This window comes from Macaca thibetana, chromosome 1 (assembly GCF_024542745.1).
Source record: "Macaca thibetana thibetana isolate TM-01 chromosome 1, ASM2454274v1, whole genome shotgun sequence".
Classification (NCBI taxonomy): domain Eukaryota; kingdom Metazoa; phylum Chordata; class Mammalia; order Primates; family Cercopithecidae; genus Macaca; species Macaca thibetana.
The window spans coordinates 133,134,073-133,159,370 of NC_065578.1; the positions used below are offsets into that span (position 1 = coordinate 133,134,073).

General features: G+C 39.6%; 1 protein-coding gene across 3 annotated transcripts in view; it reads left to right on the forward strand.

Moving 5' to 3' along the window:
* Positions 1-2,328: 2,328 nt before the first annotated feature.
* Positions 2,329-25,298, forward strand: part of CD84 (CD84 molecule) — a 44,293-nt gene continuing 21,323 nt past the window's right edge. The window contains exons 1-2 of one of the 3 annotated variants that reach the window (XM_050758935.1): positions 2,329-2,447; positions 15,523-15,864. In XM_050758935.1, coding sequence (XP_050614892.1) covers positions 2,402-2,447; positions 15,523-15,864 — 388 coding nt within the window. In that variant the 5' untranslated portion in view covers positions 2,329-2,401. The remainder of the gene's footprint in view (positions 2,448-15,522; positions 15,865-25,298) is intronic. The other 2 variants (XR_007719425.1, XM_050758944.1) reach the window with 2 other exon arrangements.

Here is a 25,298-nt window from a genome sequence, read left to right on the forward strand (position 1 = left end):
GAGATACCATCTCACACCAGTTAGAATGGCAATCATTAAAAAGTCAGGAAACAACAGGTGCTGGAGAGGATGTGGAGAAATAGGAACACTTTTACACTGTTGGTGGGATTGTAAACTAGTTCAACCATTATGGAAAACAGTATGGCGATTCCTCAAGGATCTAGAACTAGATGTACCATATGACCCAGCCATCCCATTACTGGGTATATACCCAAAGGATTATAAATCCTGCTGCTATAAAGACACATGCACACGTATGTTTATTGCAGCACTATTCACAATAGCAAAGACTTGGAATCAACCCAAATGTCCATCAGTGACAGACTGGATCAAGAAAATGTGGCACATATACACCATGGAATACTATGCAGCCATCAAAAAGGATGAGTTTGTGTCCTTTGTAGGGACATGGATGCAGCTGGAAACCATCATTCTTAGCAAACTATCACAAGAACAGAAAACCAAACACCGCATGTTCTCACTCATAGGTAGGAACTGAACAATGAGATCACTTGGACTCGGGAAGGGGAACATCACACACCGGGGCCTATCATGGGGAGGGGGGGAGGGGGAGGGATTGCATTGGGAGTTATACCTGATGTAAATGACGAGTTGATGGGTGCTGACGAGTTGATGGCTGCAGCACACCAACATGGCACAAGTATACATATGTAACAAACCTGCACGTTATGCACATGTACCCTAGAACTCAAAGTATAATAATTAAAAAAAAGACCTTTATGATCATCTAATTCCACTGAATGAACAGTAAACACATTTTGTCTTCATTATGATTTTCTTAACACCATTTTATTTTCTCTAGCTTACTTTCCTGCAAGAATATGGTAAATAATACATATGACACATAGAATATGTGTTAATCAACTGTGTTGTTGGCAAGGCTTCCAGTCAACAGTAGGCTATTAGTAGTTGAGTTTAGGGATGTCAAAAGTTATGCATAGACTTTCGACTGTTTGAGGGGACATCACTCCAATCCCTTGCATTGTTTAAGGGTCAACTATATGCAGTATTATGTAAGTATATATGGGAAATGATCACCAGGATTATTGAATGAGTGACTCTATAGGCCCAGGTTACCTAGGAATGAGCTAGCTGGCACAAGGACTCATCTCAGTCAAAAAAAAATGCTGTACACATCCTCCAGGTCTCAGGGGTAGTGTCCCCAGCCTTCCCATTACTCCCCAAAACAGCTGGGTCAAACTGCTTAGCTTCTGGGCACAAATATTCATTTCTATCACCATTCCCAGACAACGTCTCCCATACACACATTACACAATCACTCGTATTCTTGTTAACCAGGATGAAGACCCTCTACAAGAAACAGTCCTGTTATATCTAGCTCAACTCCACCTAAGCATGCCTCTGCACCTGCTGTCTCTCATGCCCAGGAGCCACAGTCTTTGCCAAGTGACACTTGCTGGCTTCTACCTCAGTTCACTAATTCACTGTGTGATATAGGGAAAAGTCACTTCCTCTCCTTCTGAGCCACTTTCTCCATCTGCAAAATAGATTCAATAGTCTAAAAATCTCTTTCAACTTTAATTTTTATCAAACACTTTTTGTGACCCTAATAAGGTGTGATCATAATCATAATGTTTCATGATGATATCATGGAATTATACGTAATTATATATATAGTTATACTATATTATGTATTAATGTATTATATAATTACATATTATGGTACCATATATAAATATAATTATTTTTATTAATATAATACTTAATATTGATTATATTAAATAATATGACATGTTGATTATATACATAATCATATATTTGTGATCATTTTACATAACTATAATTATATAATTTTAATTGCTACAATTTTTTAATCTCCTATCATACGTCAAATCATTTTTCCTCTTCCATATCCCCCACCACCATTCACCTAATAATAGTAATTCATTCTTCGAGCCTGTCTCAGGTTGGTTGTCAGTTTCTTCAGGAAGCCTACTCCAACTTTTCTTAGCCTGAGTTAGATGCCCCTATTCCTCTCATAGTTCCCTGTATTTTTCCTGTTGCAACACTTATTACGTTATGTTGGAATTGCTTGTTTAGTTGTTGATTACTCCAAAAAAGAGTATAAACTCCATGAAAGGAGGGTGATCGATTGCTTTGTTGCTCTGTATATTGCCAACACCCAGAAGAGTGCCTGGCACATAGTAGGCACACAATAAATATTTGTTTAATAAATAATTAATGCTAGGCACTTTAAATTGGAAAAAACTAGCACAGTAATACAAAGACCAATGTTAACTAAATCAGTTAACTTGTACTTCCTTTCTTAAACGTCATTGTAAAAAGGAGGGAGAAAAGTGAAACTGACTCTGCTAGAACAGTGCCGTGCTTTTCCGCAGAAGGTTAGACCCTGAGAGAGATGGCTCAGCACCACCTATGGATCTTGCTCCTTTGCCTGCAAACCTGTGAGTTCTGACCCTTGCTGATCCCCTCCTGGTTTTCCATAAAGTTTTAAAAATTGCCCTTAAGGAAGATATTGAACTGTCTTTTTGATCTGTATTTAACAGAACATCCTGGGTCTCAGTATCCACTGTACTCAACAGGATCCAACTGGCTGGGGAGAGACTTAAAATTCAAACCTGAGTGTTTTTCAGCTTTCAAGTTTATATTTCTGAGTTTTATCTAGTTTTGGAGATCTCAGTTTTCAAAGGTCTGAGGCAAAACCTTCTCAGAGGAATCAGCACTTGGTAAACCCACCCACAAAGCCTGGCAAAAGAAAGATCATCTAAAAGCTCAAATGACTTACAAGTAGTCTCTTCTTAGCACTCAACTGTGATGGTGTTTGAGGGAGAAAATGTCTTTCCTAATTATAGTTGATTGTTCTATCAGGTTAGAGTGATGGATGACTCATCATTATCATTGTTGAGCTTCATCTCTATAAACTCCCTTTATTTTCAAAACACAGTTAGAGCTATTACTCTGCTTTTATCCTCAAGAAAGTCTAAAATAAATGAGGAAGAGATTATTATCCCATTTTTTACAAATAGTCTCAAAAAAGAATTGGAGAACTTGAATTTAAAACCCTATTTTTCTCATTTATGGCATAAGAGTAAACTAAAAGAACAACATGAATATTGATTGTTATTGGTACAAAGGAAATTATAACAACACAGTTGTGGGAGTGCTGTGTCATTGTACATATTATCTCATTAAATACAAACAACTGCTCTGTCTAACAGAAATTTACTATGTTTGGAACTTCTAAATCTACTTCTAGTATCTCTTGCCATTCCTGAAAATGCACTAGCAAAATTCTGGCGTGAGTTAGAACCCTGGGGACCTAGTACATTAGGATTTTCTGAAAAAGGTAAAATCAACGCACCGTGATCTCTCTGGTTCCCTTGGCCATTTCAAGCTATGGCTCCTTTAATTTGAACTTCATGGAGATTGTAATCACTAGTCAGACCAAATTTTTGGAGCCTCTGAAATGCAAGTAGGTGAGGAAAAGTTGGTACTAGGGATGTCCTTAATCTTCCAGAGAGAGATTAGACAAGGTAGCATTTGATACCACTTAATTTGCAAAACATTCTATGATGTTTATGTCTACATTTTCATGTTATCCATATGAAAACAATTGAGATGGGAAAGATAGATGTTATTAATCCCATTATGCAAGAAAAATAATAAACTAAGATTTAGGAGTTAAAAAATTCACCTGGAATTTCACTACCTAAATTGGTAGAGCTGGAAATATACGTTGGTTTTTCTAATCCCAAGGTTAATCCCAATCCTATTGGACCTTCTTTCTGCTTCACCTGACCTCTTCACTCATTGCTTTCAAATTCTTGATGCTCTTCAAAAGGTTAACACCTGCTAAAATAAAAGGTAGCTCTAGGATACACTGCTTTCATCTACTGAAACTGAAATAAAGTTGTCAAATCAGCTAGTAGTGAATTGCTTATGAGTTTTGTGACCTAGAGGAAGTTATATTCCTCCTCTGACTCTTGTTTCAGCTTCAAAATGGGGAGGGTATTAATACAGTAGAATTGTTTTGAGAATCAAAATGATGATAATGCATGTATAACACTTGGCATAGTACCTAAATATATTAAATGCTTAACAGATATTAGCTAATGCTGTTGTTTTTCACACTCGCTTTTCATGCATTATTAGGAAGAGCCATGGCTTTACCACACAGAGATCCTGGGCAGGACTCCTCTGTCAGGGAATTGTCCAAGGAACATAAACAGGAGAAAAGGTGGTGGGAGTTTGAGCTTAGGTGTTGGTTTATCGGGGTTCTGGAAAAGGAAACTAGGAGTGAGATACTCATTTCATCAAGGATCCATGAAAGGGGAATGGGAGCTTGTTTTATAAAAGTAAAGCCATTGAGTACTTTTTACATACTGTCCACCTTTACTGAATTATCTGTTTGCCTCTTAAGGATTATTCTGAAAACTTTTCGGAGCATAAAAATATACCTTGAATTCCTCCTGCTGCTGTTACTGGTAGAGGTAGTCCCTTACATTCAGTATTGGCCTTAGGAGTCTACACTTTATGCATTTCCCTGGAATTCAGAGCAGTTGAAGAGGCTGAGAAGCAGTGGAGAGATGCAGGGAGAAATCCCCATTTCCCCTCAGAAATCACCGACATAAGGAAAGTCTGAGTGTGCAAACTTATGACTGTTCCATGTTGGAAAAGTTTTCTCTGGTCAAAATTCACAGTCTTATGCTCTGATGTCAACTTTCTGATCATGACTTTGGAAACACCATGACTCTGACTGTCTCTCCACATACCCTAGGAGACACTCCCACTCTGAGGGTAGGAGATGGAGGAGTCCACCAGTTTTAATCCTTGCCCATCCACTCTACATATTCTGTCTCACACTCTTAAGTCTTCCTTTTCTCTACCCCATTCCTATTTCTATTTCTTCAACTCCCTGTCTTGTCTCCCATCAGTAATAGTAATAAATAACCATTTATGGAGCAATCACTGCATATTTGGCATTACTCTAAGTAGTCTACAGTTATTATTTTGTTTAATCCTTACAACACACTATGAGATAGGTACTGTTTATGTGTGCATATACAGATGAAAGCATTGATACACAGAGAGTCAAAGGTCATTTAACCAAAGAGTGAAAGAAGTAGAATTTAAACTTCAGAGTCGTTAGACTTAACCTCTGAGTCATGCTGCCTCCACCCACTTTGATGCTGAAGTGGAGTAAATTACTCTCCCCACTATTAATATTTGGGAATATGGCAGCAAAGAGTGATGATTTATTTAGTTCTGTCAAGACAGGATTATTTGGATAGAAGCTGTGCCTTTCTCTATACTCACCCATAGAGGAGGAAGGAGCTGCTGGCAGGTCCTTGCCAATAACAGAAGTTTAGGCAGGGCAGTGAGGCAGAATACCCAAGCAAATAACCATCTCCAGACATGTTTCAAATACCATTCACTTTAATATTATTCAAATGTGATTTGAATTAGTTTCTTTAAACAAATGAAAGTCCAATATCAACATGATGTTGATTTCCTGTTGGATGTTGAACATGGTCATGGACATTTCAGCAGTTGAGACTTAAAATTCCAAGAAATGAGTGGACCCACTGTGGGTAACTGCACCCCAACCATCATCCTGGGTCTCAGAGACAGGAAGCATACCTGTGGAAGTATGCTGACAAAGCAACCTGCCACTGATCTGAAGTCCTTGCATCGTGGGGTCTTCAAGATAAGGACAAGACCTCTGTATTAGAATGAGATGTAAGCAGACAACTACCATAGACATTCAGAAAGGGCTCAAAAGCAGAAATCCAGTTATAGAAATGGAAATATATTATATATGGGTAAAACTGGTTATCAAATACCCAGCTTCCAAACAGAGGGTGGGAAGCTGTTCCCCCTGTAATAACTCAGGCCTTCAGTGGAAGGTAGTGGAGGCCTACCTTGTCAACTCCAACTGCTGAAGCAGTCCTGGAGATCAATATGGAGTCCAACAAGGCAGCCGGAGCACCTTCACAACAGGAGCCTGATGGTCAGTGCCAAGCCATTCAGGCTACTGAAGTATTCCTAAATCAAACCTTTCTTGTGTTGGACCTTAGGAGAGGGATGGACCTGTAAGTTTGGAGATCACTGGGCTCATCTATGTGAAACTTGGAAGGAGGTATGAGCAATCATTTGGGGGCTGATATAGGTGAAGCTGACTAGGTACTCGTGTTTCCTTTGTTATACTCAATGTTCAAGTACCCACTAATAGAGGGCAGCAATGTTAGAACAGTGGATGAGCCCTGATCTCATGTCTGTTTTGAGATTGTGTGTGTGTGTGTGTCTGTGTGTGTGTGTCTGTGTATCTGTGTATGTGTGTGTGTGTGTGTTTTGAAGGAACCAATTCAAGTAAACCTAAATCCCAATAAAGGTGATATAAAGTAAAACTCCTAGGGGAAAACCACGTACTATTGCATGGGGGTAGTAGGTTCCTTTTTCTTAAAACCTCATGATCAAGGACTTTCCATTGCTTTGGAGAATGACACAAAATTTCTGGCTGCCCAGCCCTGTGCTTCCTCTTTCCCTCTACATCCCTTCACTCAATGTGAACAGTTATAATGGACTGTCTTCCGGGTACCACATGCTAAAGCTACCTCTGGTCACTCTCCCAGACCTACAATACTCAGCAATGTTCCACCCCCACTTTTTGACTCTAGGAAGCAGTGGGTGGAGAAGAGAGGGAAGTTTAGCTAGTGCCACAAAAAAAAGGACAAGAAATGTTTATCTGGAGGATCCTAAGAAAGTAAGGGGGTAGAAGTGTCTGTTAAGCAACAGTACAGTCTTCCCCATTTCCATTCTTATTAATAGCTACTTGCTGACTTTAACATCTCCCCAATACCCTAACTCTAATATTTCCCTTCATAGTTGTCTGAGGTGTTATTTTAGTCTCTTTGAAGATATTTATTTGTTTTACATAGCAAACACCTCTAGTGCCAAGCATACGCCAGGCACTATTCTAAGAGGTCTACAAATATCAACTCATTTAACCCTCATAATATTTTTATGAGGTCAAATATTGTGCTACTATTACCTTCACTAATGTGCTAATATTACCTTCATTTTAAAGTTAGGGAAACTGAGGCACAGAGAGGTTACTGACTTTCCCTAGGGTTCATGGACAGTCCCTGAGAGAGCCAGGATTTTAGCCCAGGCAGCCTAGGTCTCAGTGACTAACTCATTGTGCCACACAGTTGACTCCACAAGGCAAGGCTCCCCTTGGAACCACTAGACTCTTCTCCATTAGTACACACACTTGAGAGCACTCTCGTGTCATTTAATCCTCATAATTCCTCAAAGTGGCAGGACAGCTCTGTTTTACTTCTTTTACCAACTAGAACCCTCGGACTTAGCAAGTAAGTGACATTCATGGTCATTTAGCTAGTCCACAACAGACCCTTGACTCAAATGTGTTTCCTAATCCCTGGTTCAGGACACTTTTACTAACTATGTTGTGGGTCCCCATTCTGTGGATCTAAAAAATTTTCTTCACAAACAATATAGAATATAGAAGGAAGTTGCAGTTAGCCATCTGCTGCTTGTTAATAATCAGTTTAAATACTTGACCTTTCACATCAAGACCCAGAGATCAGTAAAGAGTCCTCTCTTGCCCTCACTCTTTCTCTTGCTGAGATTTTTTGCCTTGTTTTTCTATTGTTGGAAAAGGATAATTGAGTCAGTTGCAAAAAAAGAAAAAAATTTTTAAGACAGAATCTTGCCCTGTCACCCAGGCTGGAGGGCAGTAGCACAATCATGGTTCATGGCAGCTTTGACTTCCCAGACTCAAGTGATCCTCCTGTCTCAGCCTCCCAAGTAGCTGAGACTACAGGTATGCATTACCACATCTGACTATTTTTTTAAATTTTATTTTTCATAGAGATGGGATCTCATTGTGTTACCCAGGCTGGTATTCATTTTTTCAACAAACATTTAATAATCATCCACTAGTTATTGGAGGAACAGTAGTGATTGAAACAAACATTTGCATTCTTGATAATTGCATTATAGTAGCAGTGTATTGAGGGGATAGGTTGGGAGACGATCAATAAATATGTACAGGCAATGCTTTAGTGGTGATAACTACAATGAAGAGGATAGCAAGGCAAGGCAAGAGAAAATGATGGGGTGGGGATTGCTATTTTAGGCACAGTGACCAGGAAAGCTCTTTCTAATGAGGTGATGTTGGGACAGAGACCTGAACAAAGTAGGGGGCTGCTGAAAAGAGTGTGGTAGGAAAAGAGGAGAACAATGGTGCAAAAGCTCTAAGGCAAAGTGCCCTTGGCCTGTTTACAGAACAGAGGGAGCTGATGTGGTTGGAGTAGGAGAGAAGTAGGGGCTGATCAGGCAGAGCCTAGTAGTGATGGTAAAGGTTATGAAAGAAGAATAGAGAGCTCCCCAAACTCCAAAGGTACACTGTGTTCATTTTTAATAGAATCTAAGGAGAACTATGGGGTTTTAGGTCTGAATGACCTCTCCATTGTCATCCGTATTTGACTTTGGATTCCACCCAACACTTCAGTAGGTTTTGCTTGCCCAGCCTTGAAGAATTTTCCTCTTACCAGTTAAAGGCCTCATACCCCATCCATCTTTATACTTCATATGGGTTTCTGATTCTTCCTTTTTTGTTGTTGTTGTTGTTGTTTTTTCAAATATTCTTCTTTTTCTCACGATCCCTGTTGTCTTCTTCTAGTCAGTGGCTTTGAGCTACCTAACCATGAAATGTACATTTGTAAAATCCATCCATACAACTAGGATCATCCAGGCAAACAGGGTTATCATCTTAGACACAGAAAGGTGTATTGCATTGGGAAGGGTGCCCCAGCCCAATCCAGGAGGGGAAGTCAACCTCCAGTGAGCAACCAGTCCTCAGTGCTCTCTTTCAACACTGGTCATCCTGTCCCCTGGGTCCTGGGCTCCCTCTCTGCCATAGCTACCTAAGAGTCACAGTGAACAGGTTTTTCCATCTAAGCCTTCACCCCAGGGTTTCAGCCTTTTCTTGCCTTTGCTTCTCCTCTGGAGGTATGGCCTTTCTCCTACCTTTCCCATTTGTGTTCTGGCATAGGAAGGTCACAAAATTACACTGGAAAAGGTTGTAAATGTGGGTTACTGCTTCTTCACTGGGCTCCCAAGGGTACTTAGCAAACACTTGATCCCCTTCGTCAATCTCTTCTTGACTCCCTGTGGTGTTCCTTATAGTAACATTTCCTCCCAATTTTTACATTCACCAAAATAATAGCAACTACCATTTATATGTGCCAGGCATTCGTAATTGCATTTAATAATTATCCAAGAGAGACCAGCTAGGAGGTATACAGACTAAAGGTGCAGATTTTGAATCTAGGAATATTTGAACCTAGCTGTGTTATCTTGAGAAAATCATCTGAGGCACCTGAGGAAGAGTGAATTTCAATAATTTTCTCAAGATGACACAGCTAGGTTCAAATATTCCTAGATTCAAAGATGAGGATAATTATCCAGAGAGGCCATGGGCAGAAGCATCTAACCTAGAGCAGGCCCACTGGGGATATCTCTCTCTGTTCACCCTCCCTAGCACCTCCCCCACAACCCCCCGTCTCTTCTATTTTAAAACGAAAATAAATTAGTTTTACCTGACCCTCTAGCTACTGTCCTATCTCATCACCCTTCTTTCACTGTCATGTTTTTCCTCCACACTTTACTACCTACTCTGTCAGTCCCCTAGACTCTGGCCTTCCATCGAGTTGTCTTACTTGCACTATATTCTCAAAGGCCATCAATAACCTCATAACAGGCAAACCCAGGGCCATTTTCAGTCTTTATCCCATTGAACACTGAATCATTAGACATCAGTGGCAATCTCCTCCTTGAGACTCCTTCTCCTCTCTGTGATATCGTTCATTATTGGTGCCTCTCTTGCACTCGTACCGCTTGGTCTATTGTGTTTCTTTTGATGGTGCCTCTTCTATAAATGTGAGCACTCTTACAAGGCTCAGTCGTGGACTTCAGGCTTACTCTTCCTGAATGACCCTCCTCTCCTTCACCCACTCCATTTCTGTGGGTGATTTCTAAACCTGTTGGATTTCAGTGTTACGGTAAGTACCAGAGACACTAAAATAAGAATGCCTTAAACAAGAAAGAAGTTTATTTCTTGCTCATGTAAAAAAGTCCGGAGTTGGCAGTTCACAGTCGGTAGAATAGTTCATAAGGTCGTTGGGGTTCTGACTTCTATCTTCCTGCTCCGCCATCCTCAGAATTTGGCTTCCTCCTCATGACACAGAATGTTTGTCTAAGATCCAGCTGTCATGGACTTCTGGCCTGCAAAAGCAAGGAAGAGATGAAAAGAGCAAATTTCCCTCATGTATGTATTTATTTATTGGTTTTTTTCTGAGTCAGGGTCTCACTCTGTCACCCAGGCTGGAGTGCAGTGGTGTGGTCTTGGCTCACTGCAACCTTGATCCCCTCGGGCTCAGGTGATCCTCTCACCTCAGCCTCCTGGGCAGCTGGGACTACAGATGTGCACCATCATGCCCAGGTAATTTTTGTACTTTTTTGTAGAGACAGGGTTTTGCCATCTTACCCAGGCTGGTCTTGCACTCCTGGGTTCAAGCGATCCACCTGCCTCAGCCTCCCAAAGTGTTGGTATTGCAGATGTGAGCCACCACACCAGGTTCCCCACTCTTCTTAAAGACATAGAAGTCATATACAACACTTCCATTTTTATTCTGTTGGGCCGAACTTAGTCATACGACCAATGTTAGCTAGAAGAAAGCAGGAAAATATAGTCTTTACTCTGGGTGGCTCTATGCCCTGCTAAAATTTAACAATTCTATTACTAAGAATGAAGGAGGGAACATATATTGGAAAACAGCTAGCAGATTCTGCCACAATGCCCCAAATAATACTTTAAGTCCATTCTCTCTCCTTATCTTCCATCCTTCCAACAGCTTACTTACAGGGTCCACCGTCATCTGAAATTTAATATTTCTAAGATTAAACTTGTCCTTCCCCCTTTGACTTATTTCCATCATAAACTTTATGAGTTTTTCAATGACATAAAATAGAAACTCAAAATATATTGATGAACAATTGAATTCTAGCAGATGCCTCTTTATTTCTTGCCTTTCTCTGTGTTATCGTCAAATCCAGCCCTTCCTTTCCATTCCCGTTATCGTCCCCTGGTTCATGCCCAGAAGACTACAGTATTCCCTAAATGGCCTCTCTGATGCAGCCTCTCTTTCCTGTTTTCCTCCCCACACATTATTACTAGCTTACGATGACTAAAACATTATTTTAATCTTCACCCTCAAAAACCTTAATAGTTCCCCTCTGCCTCTGGTGGAGACCTCAAACTGAAGGCTGTCTCAAATCTAAGCCTAATTTGTATCTCCAGCTGTACCTCTGTCCACTCTGATATGCAAATTTATATTCATCCAACTAACATCACAGTTTCTGTTTCTAAACTTTTATTCAGGATCCAAGGACTTGAGACACTCTTCCTTTCCCTTTCCATCAAGTAGAATTCTATTCACCCTTCAAAATCCTCCTCAAATTCTACTTTCTTTGAGATGTTTTTTCTAACCACTACAGCTCAGCGATCCCTCCCTTCTTAGAATTCCTATCGTAACCACTGTTTCTACCATTCACTTGAATTTATTATTTACTATCTCATATTGCAAAGCAGAATTGTGTGTGTGTGTGTGTGTGTGTGTGTGTGTGTGTGTGTGTGTGTGTGTGTGTATCTTATTTCCCTAACCAGGTATCAAATTCCCCCAAAAAGGCAGAGAATCTGTCTTTGCCATAGACTAGCATAGTGCATTTCATGGTAAGTCCTCAAGATGTTTTTGTGCCATAAGTTATCTCTGAAATTAGATTTTAGTAAGGTCATTTCCAGTGATAACATAATGTTAGAGTCCCCTTAGCACCTAGAAAAATAAATATTGGGATTGATTGATATGGACATTCTTTCTTTTAAATCTTAAAGTCTTCTAAGAGCAGAATAAAGTCTATCCAGGGTACCTAAAACTGTCCCCCCAGGCTTTACTTGAATTAGCCCTTAAAAATGGCTGTTGATATATGCTCCAGTATGGCCCTGGCATCACGAAGACCATCATAACGATGGCCTAGGGCAGGCCCAAAGGGCAGGTACCAATTGTTAAAGTGATGATAAAGAACATATGATGAATGTTAAGATATCATTATCAACTCCAGAAATAACTAACATTTATTTTGCCTTGATGATCAGCAAAGCATTTCTACTCATATTACATCATTTGCTATTCACCAAATAGGACAAATCGCATAGTTATTATTTTCATTCTATGGATGAAGAAACGGAGGCTCAGAAAGGTTTTGTGACCTGTAATCCTAGCATTTTGGGAGGCTGAGGTGGGCAGACCATTTGAGGTCAGGAGTTCAAGACCAGCCTGGCCAACATGGTGAAACCCTGTCTTTACTAAAATTACAAAAAGTAGCTGGCCATGATGGCATGCACCTATAATCCCAGCTACTCAGGTGGCTGAGGCAGGAGAACTGCCTGAACCCAGGAGGCGGAGGTTGCAGTGAGCCAAGATCATTCCACTATACTCCAGCCTGGGTGACAGTGAAAGAGTAAGACTTTGTCTCAAAAAAAATAAATAAATAAAAAAGAAAGGTTTTGTGACCTCGTTAAGGTTGTCCAGCTCATAAGTAGAAGTACTTACACCTATGCCTTCTGCCTCCCTATCTTTCCACTGCATGCAATGGTTTTGCAGTTGCCTCTCTCAAAGCACAGTTGGAGTGTTTGAAGGTGGCAGAATCTTCATCTTAAACATGTGCAACCCCTTTGCCTTTTCTAGCAAGCAAAGTATTCAAGCCAACAACACCAGCAGCACAAATAACAGCTTCCCCCAGCTTTGCCTATCCACCACCCCCACTGCCTGATTGCTGTTTGATGCCCCACCATCACTTCCTGAATGACTTGCTACAGGAGATGAGACATACTTTTAAAATTGCACCACACACCAACCACTGTGGCTGCTCAACGGCCCTAATATTAAGAAGGTCTCAGCCTTAATAATCTACCTACATACTTCCTGGCGTTTGGTGAGAGAACCCAGCAAAATTACGAGTCTGTGGAATCTATGTTCTGTCTATCTCCTCACACCTAATCTCAATCCATAGCGTAGTGTGGCAATTAAGCACTAGGGCCTGACTTCAAAAAAGACTTGAGACATGGGAGATCTGAGACCAGGACTGGCTAGATGATTTGCGAGGCCCAGTGCAAAATGAAAGTGGAGGGCCCCTTGTTTAAATATTATGTAGAATTTAAAGGTGGCAACGCAGCATTAAGTCCAGTTCAGGGTCCTTTTGAGCTCAGGGTTTTGTGCAACTGCATAGATCACATGCCCATTCCAGGACCATCCAGGGATTCAGGCTGGGACACTACAAACACCCCTCTCCTCGAACTCGTCAGTACAGAAAAACAGTTTATCTGGGAGAATTAGTGTTCTTGAATTTTAGCAAACTATGACTCTTACCACCAAAGGCAGCATTAGCCTCTTTCTGACCTGCCACCCCAATGGCTTATTTCTATTGCTTTTACCATTTAGCACTCATCGTGTTGTGTTATCTTTCACTTGTGTCCATATCTGTCTTATTTTCTGGGCTGTGAGCTCCTCAGGGCTGCAACAATGTCCTGTTTATCCCTGTGTCCCTAACACAGCATCTGACACATAATTAGCACTTAATAAATGTTTGCAGATAAGGGTTCCCAATTCCCCCTTCCTACTCTCACCCCACATACTCCCCACCCTGTTATATCTTCTGTACTTAGCCACCCCCCAACTAAATCCTCAGGCCTTGTCCTGGATACTGCTTCTACGGGAAAATCTCTGTTGGTCAGAAAGGAAAGAGGTTTACATCAGCTGTCCCTAAGACTCTTTCAGTGGTTGCTGAGCTAAAGAGCAAGGGTAGCCAAAGTGAGACAGCACCATCAGGTTAAGAAATCCCTTTGTTTTGTACCACTTTAAAGTGATGTGTATACTTTATGATCCTTATTCTTCCATATACCAAGCCTTGGATAAACTTTAGGGTCAGCCTGAACACACTTATGTGGAAAACTGATGTTGTGGTCATCAGAACCTACATGCAGCCAGTACACACCAGAACCGCCCAACTAGTTTTGTTTATGGCTAACACCCTTTCTGATTGGTCAGGGTCCATGTCATATTGGTTATTCAATACTTTGGATATCATCCATGCTTGCCCCAAACAGTATTTCTCACTGAAGAGCCCTCATTGAGAATTACAGGATAATGAAGAAGAGGAGGAGGAAGAGCAGAAAAATAATGTCTTAAAATTAGTTGTCTCTCATTTTACAAACTATATATTAAAACAGTTTATCTTCAAAAGTGATAGAGGAGAGAAAAGGGAGGAGGAAATAAGCTTTTCATCTTCCTATGTTACATTTTAAAAGCATTCATCCTTCAGCTTTCACTAGGAAATGTTCCCTGAATTCCCAGAGCAGATCAAGTCCCCTTGTTGGTCTCTCTCAAATCACCATAATACTTACATATTTTGTGCCTTTCCATTTGTTTGTATGCTTATCTGATCAACATTGGTATCTTCCTCTGACTGTAAGTCCCAAACAGCAAGAATTATGTCTGTTCTTCTCGCCATTGTATCCCCAGCTCCTTGTATCTTATTTAAAAGGGTAGATGTCCAAAAAACACTTATATTATGAATTAAATTAATAAATACCCACCATAGTATCTGGAACAAAACTGATCCTGAAAAAATACACGCATTCATTCACAAATGTATGAATGAATAAACAAAACTTGCTTACTTCAGAAGTTGTTCCAAGAGAGTCTAGGAAACACATGAATAAATTCTATCAATTAATTCCACAAATATTTATTAAGCCCCTTCTATGTGTCTGGCACTCTTCTAGGGACTAGGAATATGGAAGTAAACAGAAAAATATCCCCCAAAATCACCAACTTGGGGAATATTTTCTCCAGAAACTCCAAAGCACTCTCTTCCTGTATCTTCCAAGAAGAGAGACAAAACGGTTACTTGCTTTTTGCAGAGATCACAGGAAAATAAAAAGCAATGACCCAAGACTCCATCAGCCAAGATATTCCAGGTTCTTGTTCCAGCTCTTCTACCACTTGGCAATATGATCTTGGGAAAGAAATGCACCTAATATCTTAGACTACATGGAGGCTTATGGCCTTCACCTCTCAAATGCCTTCTAGCTTTCAGAGTCTGTAAGTCTAAGTAAAAATATTTTTAACAAAATGGATCTCTAATGAGAAACTTAGCTTTTGAATGAGAATGCTGTAGAAAATTTAGTTGTCATGACATATCAAATATACCTAGAGTAGAATGCACAGAAAAAAGAAAAAGAAAAAAAAGACATCCTCAAGAAACTGGGTGAACTGCATTTGTGGCAGCTCCTCAGGGAGCTCCAAGGCCAGAAAGATTAGGAATTGAAAAAAGTGCAACAGTCAGATGGCTACAGTTTTCGTTTTATGTTCTCAGGGCCAGAAGCAGCTGGAAAAGACTCAGAAATCATCACAGTGAATGGGATTCTGGGAGAGTCAGTCACTTTCCCCGTAAATATCCAAGAACCCCAGCAAGTTACAAACATTGCTTGGACTTCTAAAACATCTGTTGCTTATGTAACACCAGGAGACTCAGAAATGGCACCCAAAGTTGCTGTGACCCACAGAAATTATTATGAACGGATACATGCCTTAGGTCCGAAGTACGATCTGGTCATTAGCGATCTGAGGATGGAAGACGCAGGAGACTACAAAGCAGACATAAATACACAGGCTGAGCCCTACACCACCACCAAGCGCTACAACCTGCAAGTCTATCGTAAGTCATGGGAAGACGGAGGGCTTGTGTTTTATTTTTACTTTGCAAATTTGCTATCTGAAACACATCTACATTTCTGATAATTGGGTCCCCTAAATCTTTTTATATCTATAAACACTTATATATTAATACATCAATACTTCTAAGAGGATGCAGTCTTATTTCAGACCTGGATTTGCCAACTTCTAGCTATGTAATCTTCCATCTGTAGTTGGTCCCCTGGGCCTTGGTTTTCTTTTTTATATAATGCCAATGATCATACTACTCACTTCCCAGAGTTATCATGAGGATCAAGTGAGATAGTGTATGCAAAGTGCTTTAAAAAAAACTTTTTATTTTGAGTTAATGATAGATGCAAAGAAGGTACAAATAAATGTACAGGGAGGTTCTGTGTACCCTTCACCCTGTGTTAACACCTTGCATAACTATACCACAATATCAAAAACAGGAAATTGACATTAGCACAATCTATAGAGCTTATTTAGGTGTCACCACGTATGCATGCATTCATTTATGTTTGAGTATGTGTGTAGCTCAGTACAATTTAATCACATGGGTAGTTTTTTGTAACCACTACCATAATCAAGATTAACCATCACAAGATTCCCTCATGCTCTCCCTTTACAACCACACCTCCACCTTTCTCTTCCCCAATTCCTGAAAAACACTAATTTGTTCATATCTACAACTATGTTATTTCACACACGTTATGTAGATGGAATCCTGAAGGATATATCTTTTTGAAGTTGGGTATTTTTCACATAGTAATGTCACTGAGATTCATCCAAACTCTTGTGTGTTTTAACAGTTTGTACCTTTTTATTGCCAGATAGTATTCCATGGTATGGGTGCACTAGGTTGTTTAACCATTCACCTCTTGAGGCACATTTTAGTTCTTTCCAGTTTGGGGATATTACAAATAAAGCTGCTGTGAATATGTATGTACACATTTCTGCATGAAATAAGTTTTTATTTATCTGGGATAAATGCTCAAAAATGTAATTGTATGATAAGTCCATTTACAGCTTTAAAATACACTGACAAACTATTTTCAACTTTCCATTCTCACCAGGAATGTATGAATGATCCAGTTTCTCTACATCCTTACTAGCATTTGGTATTATTATTTTTCATTTTGGCCATTCTGATGGGTGTGCAGTGATAACTCAATTTATTTTTAATTTGAATTTCTAGTAGTTGATGCAAAGTGCTTTTGAAAGGTAAAATATTATAACTATTTGTTATCATCATTATAATTACCACAATTCACTGGGAGATGTGCATACTTTGTTTGCAAGCTACCCCAAGCGTGGTCTGTAAACTGGCAGTATCAGCATCAACTGGGAGCTTTTTGGAAATGCAAATGTTCAGGCCCTGCCCCTGACCTTTGTGAATGAATGAAGTCCAGGAATCTGTGTCTAATATTACCTCTGGATTATTCCAACCTGTGCCAAAGTTTGAGTAAGCACAGACCTAGTGCTGTCCCGTTCAATATGGTAGCCTCTAGACCCATGCAGTTCTTGGGCATCTGAAATGTGGCGAGTCCAAATTGAGATGTGCTGTAAGTGTGAAATTCTTACCAGATCTTGAAATCTTAGCACCAAAAAAATATATAAAATATCTCAATAATTTTCTTTTTTTCTTCAATTTTTATTTTAAGTTCAGGGTATATGTGCAGGATGTCAAGGTTTGTTACATACGCAAATGTGTGCCATGGTGGTTTGCTGCACAGATCATTCCATCATCTAGGTATTAAGAGCAACATCCATTAGCTAACCTTCCTGATCCTCTCTTTCCCCCAACCCCTCTCCAACAAGCCCCATTGTGTGTTGTTTCCTTCCATGTGTCCATGTGTTCTCATCATTCATCTCCCACTTGTAAGTGAGAACATGTGGTGTTTGGTTTTCTGTTCCTGCATTAGTTTGCTGAGGGTAATGGCTTCCAAATCCACCCATGTCCCTGAAAAGGGCATGATCTTGTTCCTTTTTATGTCTGCATAGTATTCCATGGTGTATACGTACCACATTTTCTTTATCCAATCTATCATTGATGGGCATTTGGGTTGATTCCATGTCTTAGCTATGTGAATAGTGCTGTAATGAACATACATGTGCAAGTATCTTTATAATAGAATGATTTATATTCTTTGGGGTATATACCCAATAATGGGTTTGCTGCAACAAATGGTATTTCTGCCTCTAGGTTTCTGAGGAATCACCACACTGTCTTCCACAATGGATGAACTAATTTACACTCCCACCAACACTGCAAAAGCATTTCTTTTTCCCTGCAGCCTTGCCAGTTTCTGTTGTTTCTTGACTTTATTAATAATTGCCATTCTGACTGGCAGGAGATGGTATCTCATTGTGGTTTTGATTTGCATTTTTCTAATGAAAATGAGCTTTTTTTCACATGTTTGTTGGCTGCATGAATGTCTTCTTTTGAGAAGTGTCTGTTCATGGTTTTTGCCCAGTTTTTAATGGGGTCGTGGGTTTTTTTTTTTTTTTTTCTTGTTTTTTCCTTAAACATTTAAGTTCCTTGTGGACTCTGGATATTAGACCTTTGTCAGATGGATAGATTAGAAAAATTTTCTCCCATTCTGTAGGTTGTCTGTTACTCTGATGATAGTTTCTTTTGCTGTGCAGAAGCTCTTTAGTTCAGTCAGATCCCATTTGTCAATTTTTGCTTTTGTTGCAATTGCTTTTGATATTTTCATCATGAAATCTTTGCCCATGCCTATGTACTGAATGGTATTGCCCAGATTTTCTTCTAGGGTTTTTATACTTTGGGGTTTTACATTTAAGTCTTTTTTTTTTTTTTTTTTGAGACAGAGTCTCGCTCTGCGGCCCGGCTGGAGTGCAGTGGCCGGATCTCAGCTCACTGCAAGCTCCGCCCCCCGGGTTCCCGCCATTCTCCTGCCTCAGCCTCCCCAGTAGCTGGGACTACAGGCGCCCGCCACCTCGCCCGGCTAGTTTTTTTTTTTGTATTTTTTTTTAGTAGAGACGGGGTTTCACCATGTTAGCCAGGATGGTCTCGATCTCCCGACCTCGTGATCCGCCCGTCTCGGCCTCCCAAAGTGCTGGGATTACAGGCTTGAGCCACCGCGCCCGGCCCTACATTTAAGTCTTTAATTCACCTTGAATTAATTTTTGTTTAAGGTACAAGGAAGTGATCCAGTTTCAATTTTCTGCATGTGGCTAGCCAGTTCTCCCCACACCATTTTTAAATAGGGAATCCTTTTCCCATTGTTTTTGTCAGGTTTGTTGAAAATCAGATAATTGCAGGTGTGTGGTCTCATTTTTGAGTTCTTTATTCTGTCCCATTGGTCTATGTGTCTGTTTTTGTACTAGTACCATGCTGTTTTGGTTACCTTGGCCTTGTAGTATAGTTTGAAGTTGCGTAGTGTGATGCCTCCAGTTTTGTTCTTTTTGCTTAGAACTGTCTTGGCTATTCAGGATCTTTTTTCATTCCATTTGAATTTTAAAGTAGTTTTTTCTAATTCTATGAAGAATGTCAATAGTAGTCTAATGAGAATAGCATTGAATCTATAAATTACTTTGGGCAGTATGACCATTTTCATGATATTGATTCTTCCTATCCATGAGCATGGAATGTGTTTCCACTTATTTGTGTCCTCTCTGATTTCTTTGAGCAGTGGTTTGTAGTTCCCATTGAAGAGGTCCTTCACTTTCCTTGTTAGCTGTATTCCTAGGCATATTAATCTTTTTGTAGCAGTTGTGAATGGGAGTTCATTCATGATCTCTGCTTGCCTGTTGTTGGTGTATAGGAATGCTAGTGATTTTTGCCCATTGATTTTTGTATCCTTGAGGATTGCTAAAGTTGTTTATCAGCTTAAGAAGCTATTGGCCTGAGATGATGGGGTTTTCTAGATATAGGATCATGTCATCTGCAAACGGAGACAGTTTGACTTCCTCTCTCCCTATTTTAATATCCTTTATTTCTTTCTCTTGCCTGATTGCTTTTGCCAGAACTTTCAATACTATGTTGAATAGGAGTGATGAAAGAGGGCATTCTTGTCTTGTGCCAGTTTTCACAGGGAATGCTTCCTGCTTTTGCCCATTCAGCATGATATTGACGTGGGTTTGTCATACGTGGCTCTTATTATTTTGAGGTATGTTCCTTCAATATCTAAGTTATGGAGAGTGTTTAACATGAAGGGATGTTGAATTTTATTGAAGGCTATTTCTGCCTCTGTTGAGATAATCTGTGGGTTTTGTCTTCAGTACTATTTATGTGATGAATCACAGTTACTGATTTGGGTATGTTGAACCAACCTTACATCCTGGAGATGAAGTCAGCTTGATCATGGTGGATAAGCTTTATGATGTGCTGCTGGTTTTGGTTTGCCAGCATTTTACTGAGGATTTTTGCATCAGTGTTCATTAAGGATATTGGCCTGAGGTTTCCTTTTTTGGTCTTATCTCTACCAGGTTTGGTATCAGGATGAGTTAGGGAGGAGTGCCTCCTTTTCAATTTTTTGGAATAATTTTAGTAGAAATGATGCCAGCTCTTCTTTGTACCTCTGGTAGAACTCAGCTGTGAATCTGTCTGGTCCTGGGTTTTTGTTTTGTTTTGTTTTGTTTTGTTTTTGGTTGGTAGGCTATTTATTACTGCCTCAATTTCAGAACTTGTTATTGGTGTGTTCAAAAATTCAACTTCTTCCTGGCTCAGTCTTGGGAGGGTGTATGTGTCCAGGAATTTATCCATTTCTTCTATATTTTCTAGTTTATGTGCATAGAGATATTTATAGTATTCTCTGATGGTTATTTGTATTGCTTTGGGGTCAGTGGTGATATCCCCTGTATCATTTTGTATTGCATTTATTTGATTCTTCTCTCTTTTCTTCTTTATTAGTCTAGCTAGCAGTCTATCTATTTTTCATTTTTTCAAAAAGCCAACTTCCGGATTTTTTGATTTTTTGAAGGGTTTTTTTGTGTCTCTCTCTCCCTCAGTTCAGCCCTGATCTTTGTTGTTTCTCGTCATCTGCTAACTTTGGGGTTTGTTTGCTCTTGGTTCTATAGTTCTTTTAGTTGTGATGTTAGGTTGTTAACTTGAGATCTTTCTAGCTTTTTGATGTGGGCATTTAGAGATGTAAGTTTCCCTCTTAACACTCCTTAGCCTGCCTTGCAGAGATTCTGGTACATTGTCTCTTTGTTCTCATTAGTTTCAAAGAACTTGATTTCTGCCTTAATTTCATTGTTTACCCAAGAGTCATTCAGGAGCAGATTGTTCAATTTCCATGTAGTTGTGTGGCTATGAGCGAATTTCTTAATTTTGAGCTCTAATTTGATTGTGCTATGATCTGAGAGACAGTTTCCCTGAATGATTTCAGGTCTTTTGCATTTGCTGAGGAGTGTTTTACTTCCTATTATGTGATCAATTTTAGAGTAAGTGCATGTGTTGGTGAGAAAAATATATATTCTATGGAATTTGGCTAGAGAGTTCTGTAGAGGTCTACAGGTCCACTTGATCCAGAGCTGAGTTTAGGTTCTGAATATCTTTGTCAATTTTCTGTCTCAATGGTCTAATATGGTCAGTAGGGTGTTTAACTCTCCCACTATTATTGTGTGGGAGTCTAAGTCTTTTTGTAGATCTCGAAGAACTTGCTTTATAGATTTGAGTGCTCCTGTATTGTTTGCATATATATTTAGGATAGTTAGCTCTTCTTGTTTAATTAAACCCTTTACCATCATGTAATGTCCTCCTTTGTCTTTTTTTATCTTTGTTACTTGAAAGTCTATTTTGTCAGAAACTAGGATTGTAACCCCTGCTTTTTCTGTTTTCCATTTGCCTGGTAAATTTTTCCCTATCCCTTTATTTTGAGCCTGTGTGTGTCTTTGCATGTGAGATGGGTCTCTTGAAGACAGCACACAGATAGGTCTCAGCATACCAGCTTGCCATTCTGTGATTTTTAACTGGGGGCATTTAGCGCATTTACACTTAAGGTTAGTATTGTTATGTGTGAATTTGATCCTGTCATCATGATGCTAGCTGGTTATTTTGCAGACTTGTTTATATAGTTGCTTCATAGTGTCACTGGTCTGCGTACTTCACTGTGTTTTTGTAGTGGCTGGCACCTATTTTCCCTTTCCTTATTTAGTGCCTCCTTCAGGAGCTCTTGCAAGGCAGGCCTGGTGGTAGCAAATTCCTTCAGCATTTGCTTGTCTGAAAAGGATTTTCTTTCTTCTTCACGTAAGAAGCTTAGTTTGGCCAGATATGAAATTCTGGGTTGAAAATGCTTTTCTATTTATTTATTTATTTATTTATTTATTTATTTATTTATTATTATTATACTTTAAGTTGTAGGGTACATGTGCATAATGTGCAGGTTTTCTACATATGTATACTTGTGCCATGTTGGTGTGCTGCACCCATCAACTTGTCATTTACATCAGGTATAAATCCCAATGCAATCCCTCCCCCCTCCCCCCTCCCCATGACAGGCCCCTGTGTGTGATGTTCCCCTTCCTGAGTCCAAGTGATCTCATTGTTCAGTTCCCACCTATGAGTGAGAACATGCGGTGTTTGGTTTTCTGTTCTTGTGATAGTTTGCTAAGAATGATGGTTTCCAGCTGCATCCATGTCCCTACAAAGGACACAAACTCATCCTTTTTGATGGCTGCATAGTATTCCATGGTGTATATGTGCCACATTTTCTTAATCCAATCTGTCACTGATGGACATTTGGGTTCATACCAAGTCTTTGCTATTGTGAATAGTGCTGCAATAAACATACGAGTGCATGTGTCTTTATAGCAGCATAATTTATAATCCTTTGGGTATATACCCAGTAATGGGATGGCTGGGTCATATGGTACATCTAGTTCTAGATCCTTGAGGAATCGCCATACTGTTTTCTATAATGGTTGAACTAGTTTACAATCCCACCAACAGTGTAAAAGTGTTCCTATTTCTCCACATCCTCTCCAGCACCTGTTGTTTCCTGACTTTTTAATGATCGCCATTCTAACTGGTGTGAGATGGTATCTCATTGTGGTTTTGATTTGCATTTCTCTGATGGTGAGTGATGATGAGCATTTTTTCATGTGTCTGTTGGCTGTATGAATGTCTTCTTTTGAGAAATGTCTGTTCATATCCTTTGCCCACTTTTTGATGGGGTTGTTTGTTTTTTTTTTGTAAATTTGTTTGAGTTCTTTGTAGGTTCTGGATATTAGCCCTTTGTCAGATGAGTAGATTGCAAAAATTTTCTCCCCTTCTGTAGGTTGCCTGTTCACTCTGATGGTAGTTTCTTTTGCTGTGCAGAAGCTCTTTAGTTTAATGAGATCCCATTTGTCAATTTTGGCTTTTGCTGCCGTTGCTTTTGGTGTTTTAGACATGAAGTCTTTGCCCATGCCTATGTCCTGAATGGTACTACCTAGGTTTTTCTCTAGGATTTTTATGGTATTAGGTCTAACATTTAAGTCTCTAATCCATCTTGAATTAATTTTCGTATAAGGAGTAAGGAAAGGATCCAGTTTCAGCTTTCTACTTATGGCTAGCCAATTTTCCCAGCACCATTTATTAAATAGGGAATCCTTTCCTCATTTCTTGTTTCTCTCAGGTTTGTCAAAGATCAGATGGCTGTAGATGTGTGGTATTATTTCTGAGGACTCTGTTCTGTTCCATTGGTCTATATCTCTGTTTTGGTACCAGTACCATGCTGTTTTGGTTACTGTAGCCTTGTAGTATAGTTTGAAGTCAGGTAGCGTGATGCCTCCAGCTTTGTTCTTTTGACTTAGGATTGTCTTGGAGATGCGGGCTCTTTTTTGGTTCCATATGAACTTTAAAGCAGTTTTTTCCAATTCTGTGAAGAAACTCATTGGTAGCTTGATGGGAATGGCATTGAATCTATAAATTACCTTGGGCAGTATGGCCATTTTCACGATATTGATTCTTCCTATCCATGAGCATGGTATGTTCTTCCATTTGTTTGTGTCCTCTTTTATTTCACTCAGCAGTGGTTTGTAGTTCTCCTTGAAGAGGTCCTTTACATCCCTTGTAAGTTGGATTCCTAGGTATTTGATTCTCTTTGAAGCAATTGTGAAAGGAAGTTCATTCCTGATTTGGCTCTCTGTTTGTCTGTTACTGGTGTATAAGAATGCTTGTGATTTTTGCACATTAATTTTGTATCCTGAGACTTTGCTGAAGTTGCTTATCAGCTTAAGGAGATTTTGGGCTGAGACAATGGGGTTTTCTAAATATACAATCATGTCATCTGCATACAGGGACAGTTTGACTTCTTCTTTTCCTAACTGAATACCCTTGATTTCTTTCTCTTGCCTGATTGCCCTAGCCAGAACTTCCAACACTATGTTGAATAGGAGTGGTGAGAGAGGGCATCCCTGTCTTGTGCCAGTTTTCAAAGGGAATTTTTCCAGTTTTCGCCCATTCAGTATGATATTGGCTGTGGGTTTGTCATAAATAGCTCTTATTATTTTGAGGTACGTTCCATCAATACCGAATTTATTGAGCGTTTTTAGCATGAAGGGCTGTTGAATTTTGTCAAAAGCCTTTTCTGCATCAATTGAGATAATCATGTGGTTCTTGTCTTTGGTTCTGTTTATATGCTGGATTATGTTTATTGATTTGCGAATGTTGAACCAGCCTTGCATCCCAGGGATGAAGCCCACTTGATCATGGTGGATAAGCTTTTTGATGTGTTGCTGAATCCGGTTTGCCAGTATTTTATTGAGGATTTTTGCATCGATGTTCATCAGGGATATTGGTCTAAAATTCTCTTTTTCTGTTGTGTCTCTGCCAGGCTTTGGTATCAGGATGATGTTGGCCTCATAAAATGAGTTAGGGAGGATTCCCTCTTTTTCTATTGATTGGAATAGTTTCAGAAGGAATGGTACCAACTCCTCCTTGTACCTCTGGTAGAATTCAGCTGTGAATCCATCTGGTCCTGGACTTTTTTTGGTTGGTAGGCTATTAATTATTGCCTCAATTTCAGAGCCTGCTATTGGTCTATTCAGGGATTCAACTTCTTCCTGGTTTAGTCTTGGAAGAGTGTAAGTGTCCAGGAAATTATCCATTTCTTCTAGATTTTCCAGTTTATTTGCGTAGAGGTGTTTATAGTATTCTCTGATGGTAGTTTGTATTTCTGTGGGGTCGGTGGTGATATCCCCTTTATCATTTTTAATTGCGTCGATTTGATTCTTCTCTCTTTTCTTCTTTATTAGTCTTGCTAGTGGTCTGTCAATTTTGTTGATCTTTTCAAAAAACCAACTCCTGGATTCATTGATTTTTTGGAGGGTTTTTTGTGTCTCTATCTCCTTCAGTTCTGCTCTGATCTTAGTTATTTCTAGCCTTCTGCTAGCTTTCGAATGTGTTTGCTCTTGCTTCTCTAGTTCTTTTAATTGCAATGTTAGAGTGTCAATTTTAGATCTTTCCTGCTTTCTCTTGTGGGCACT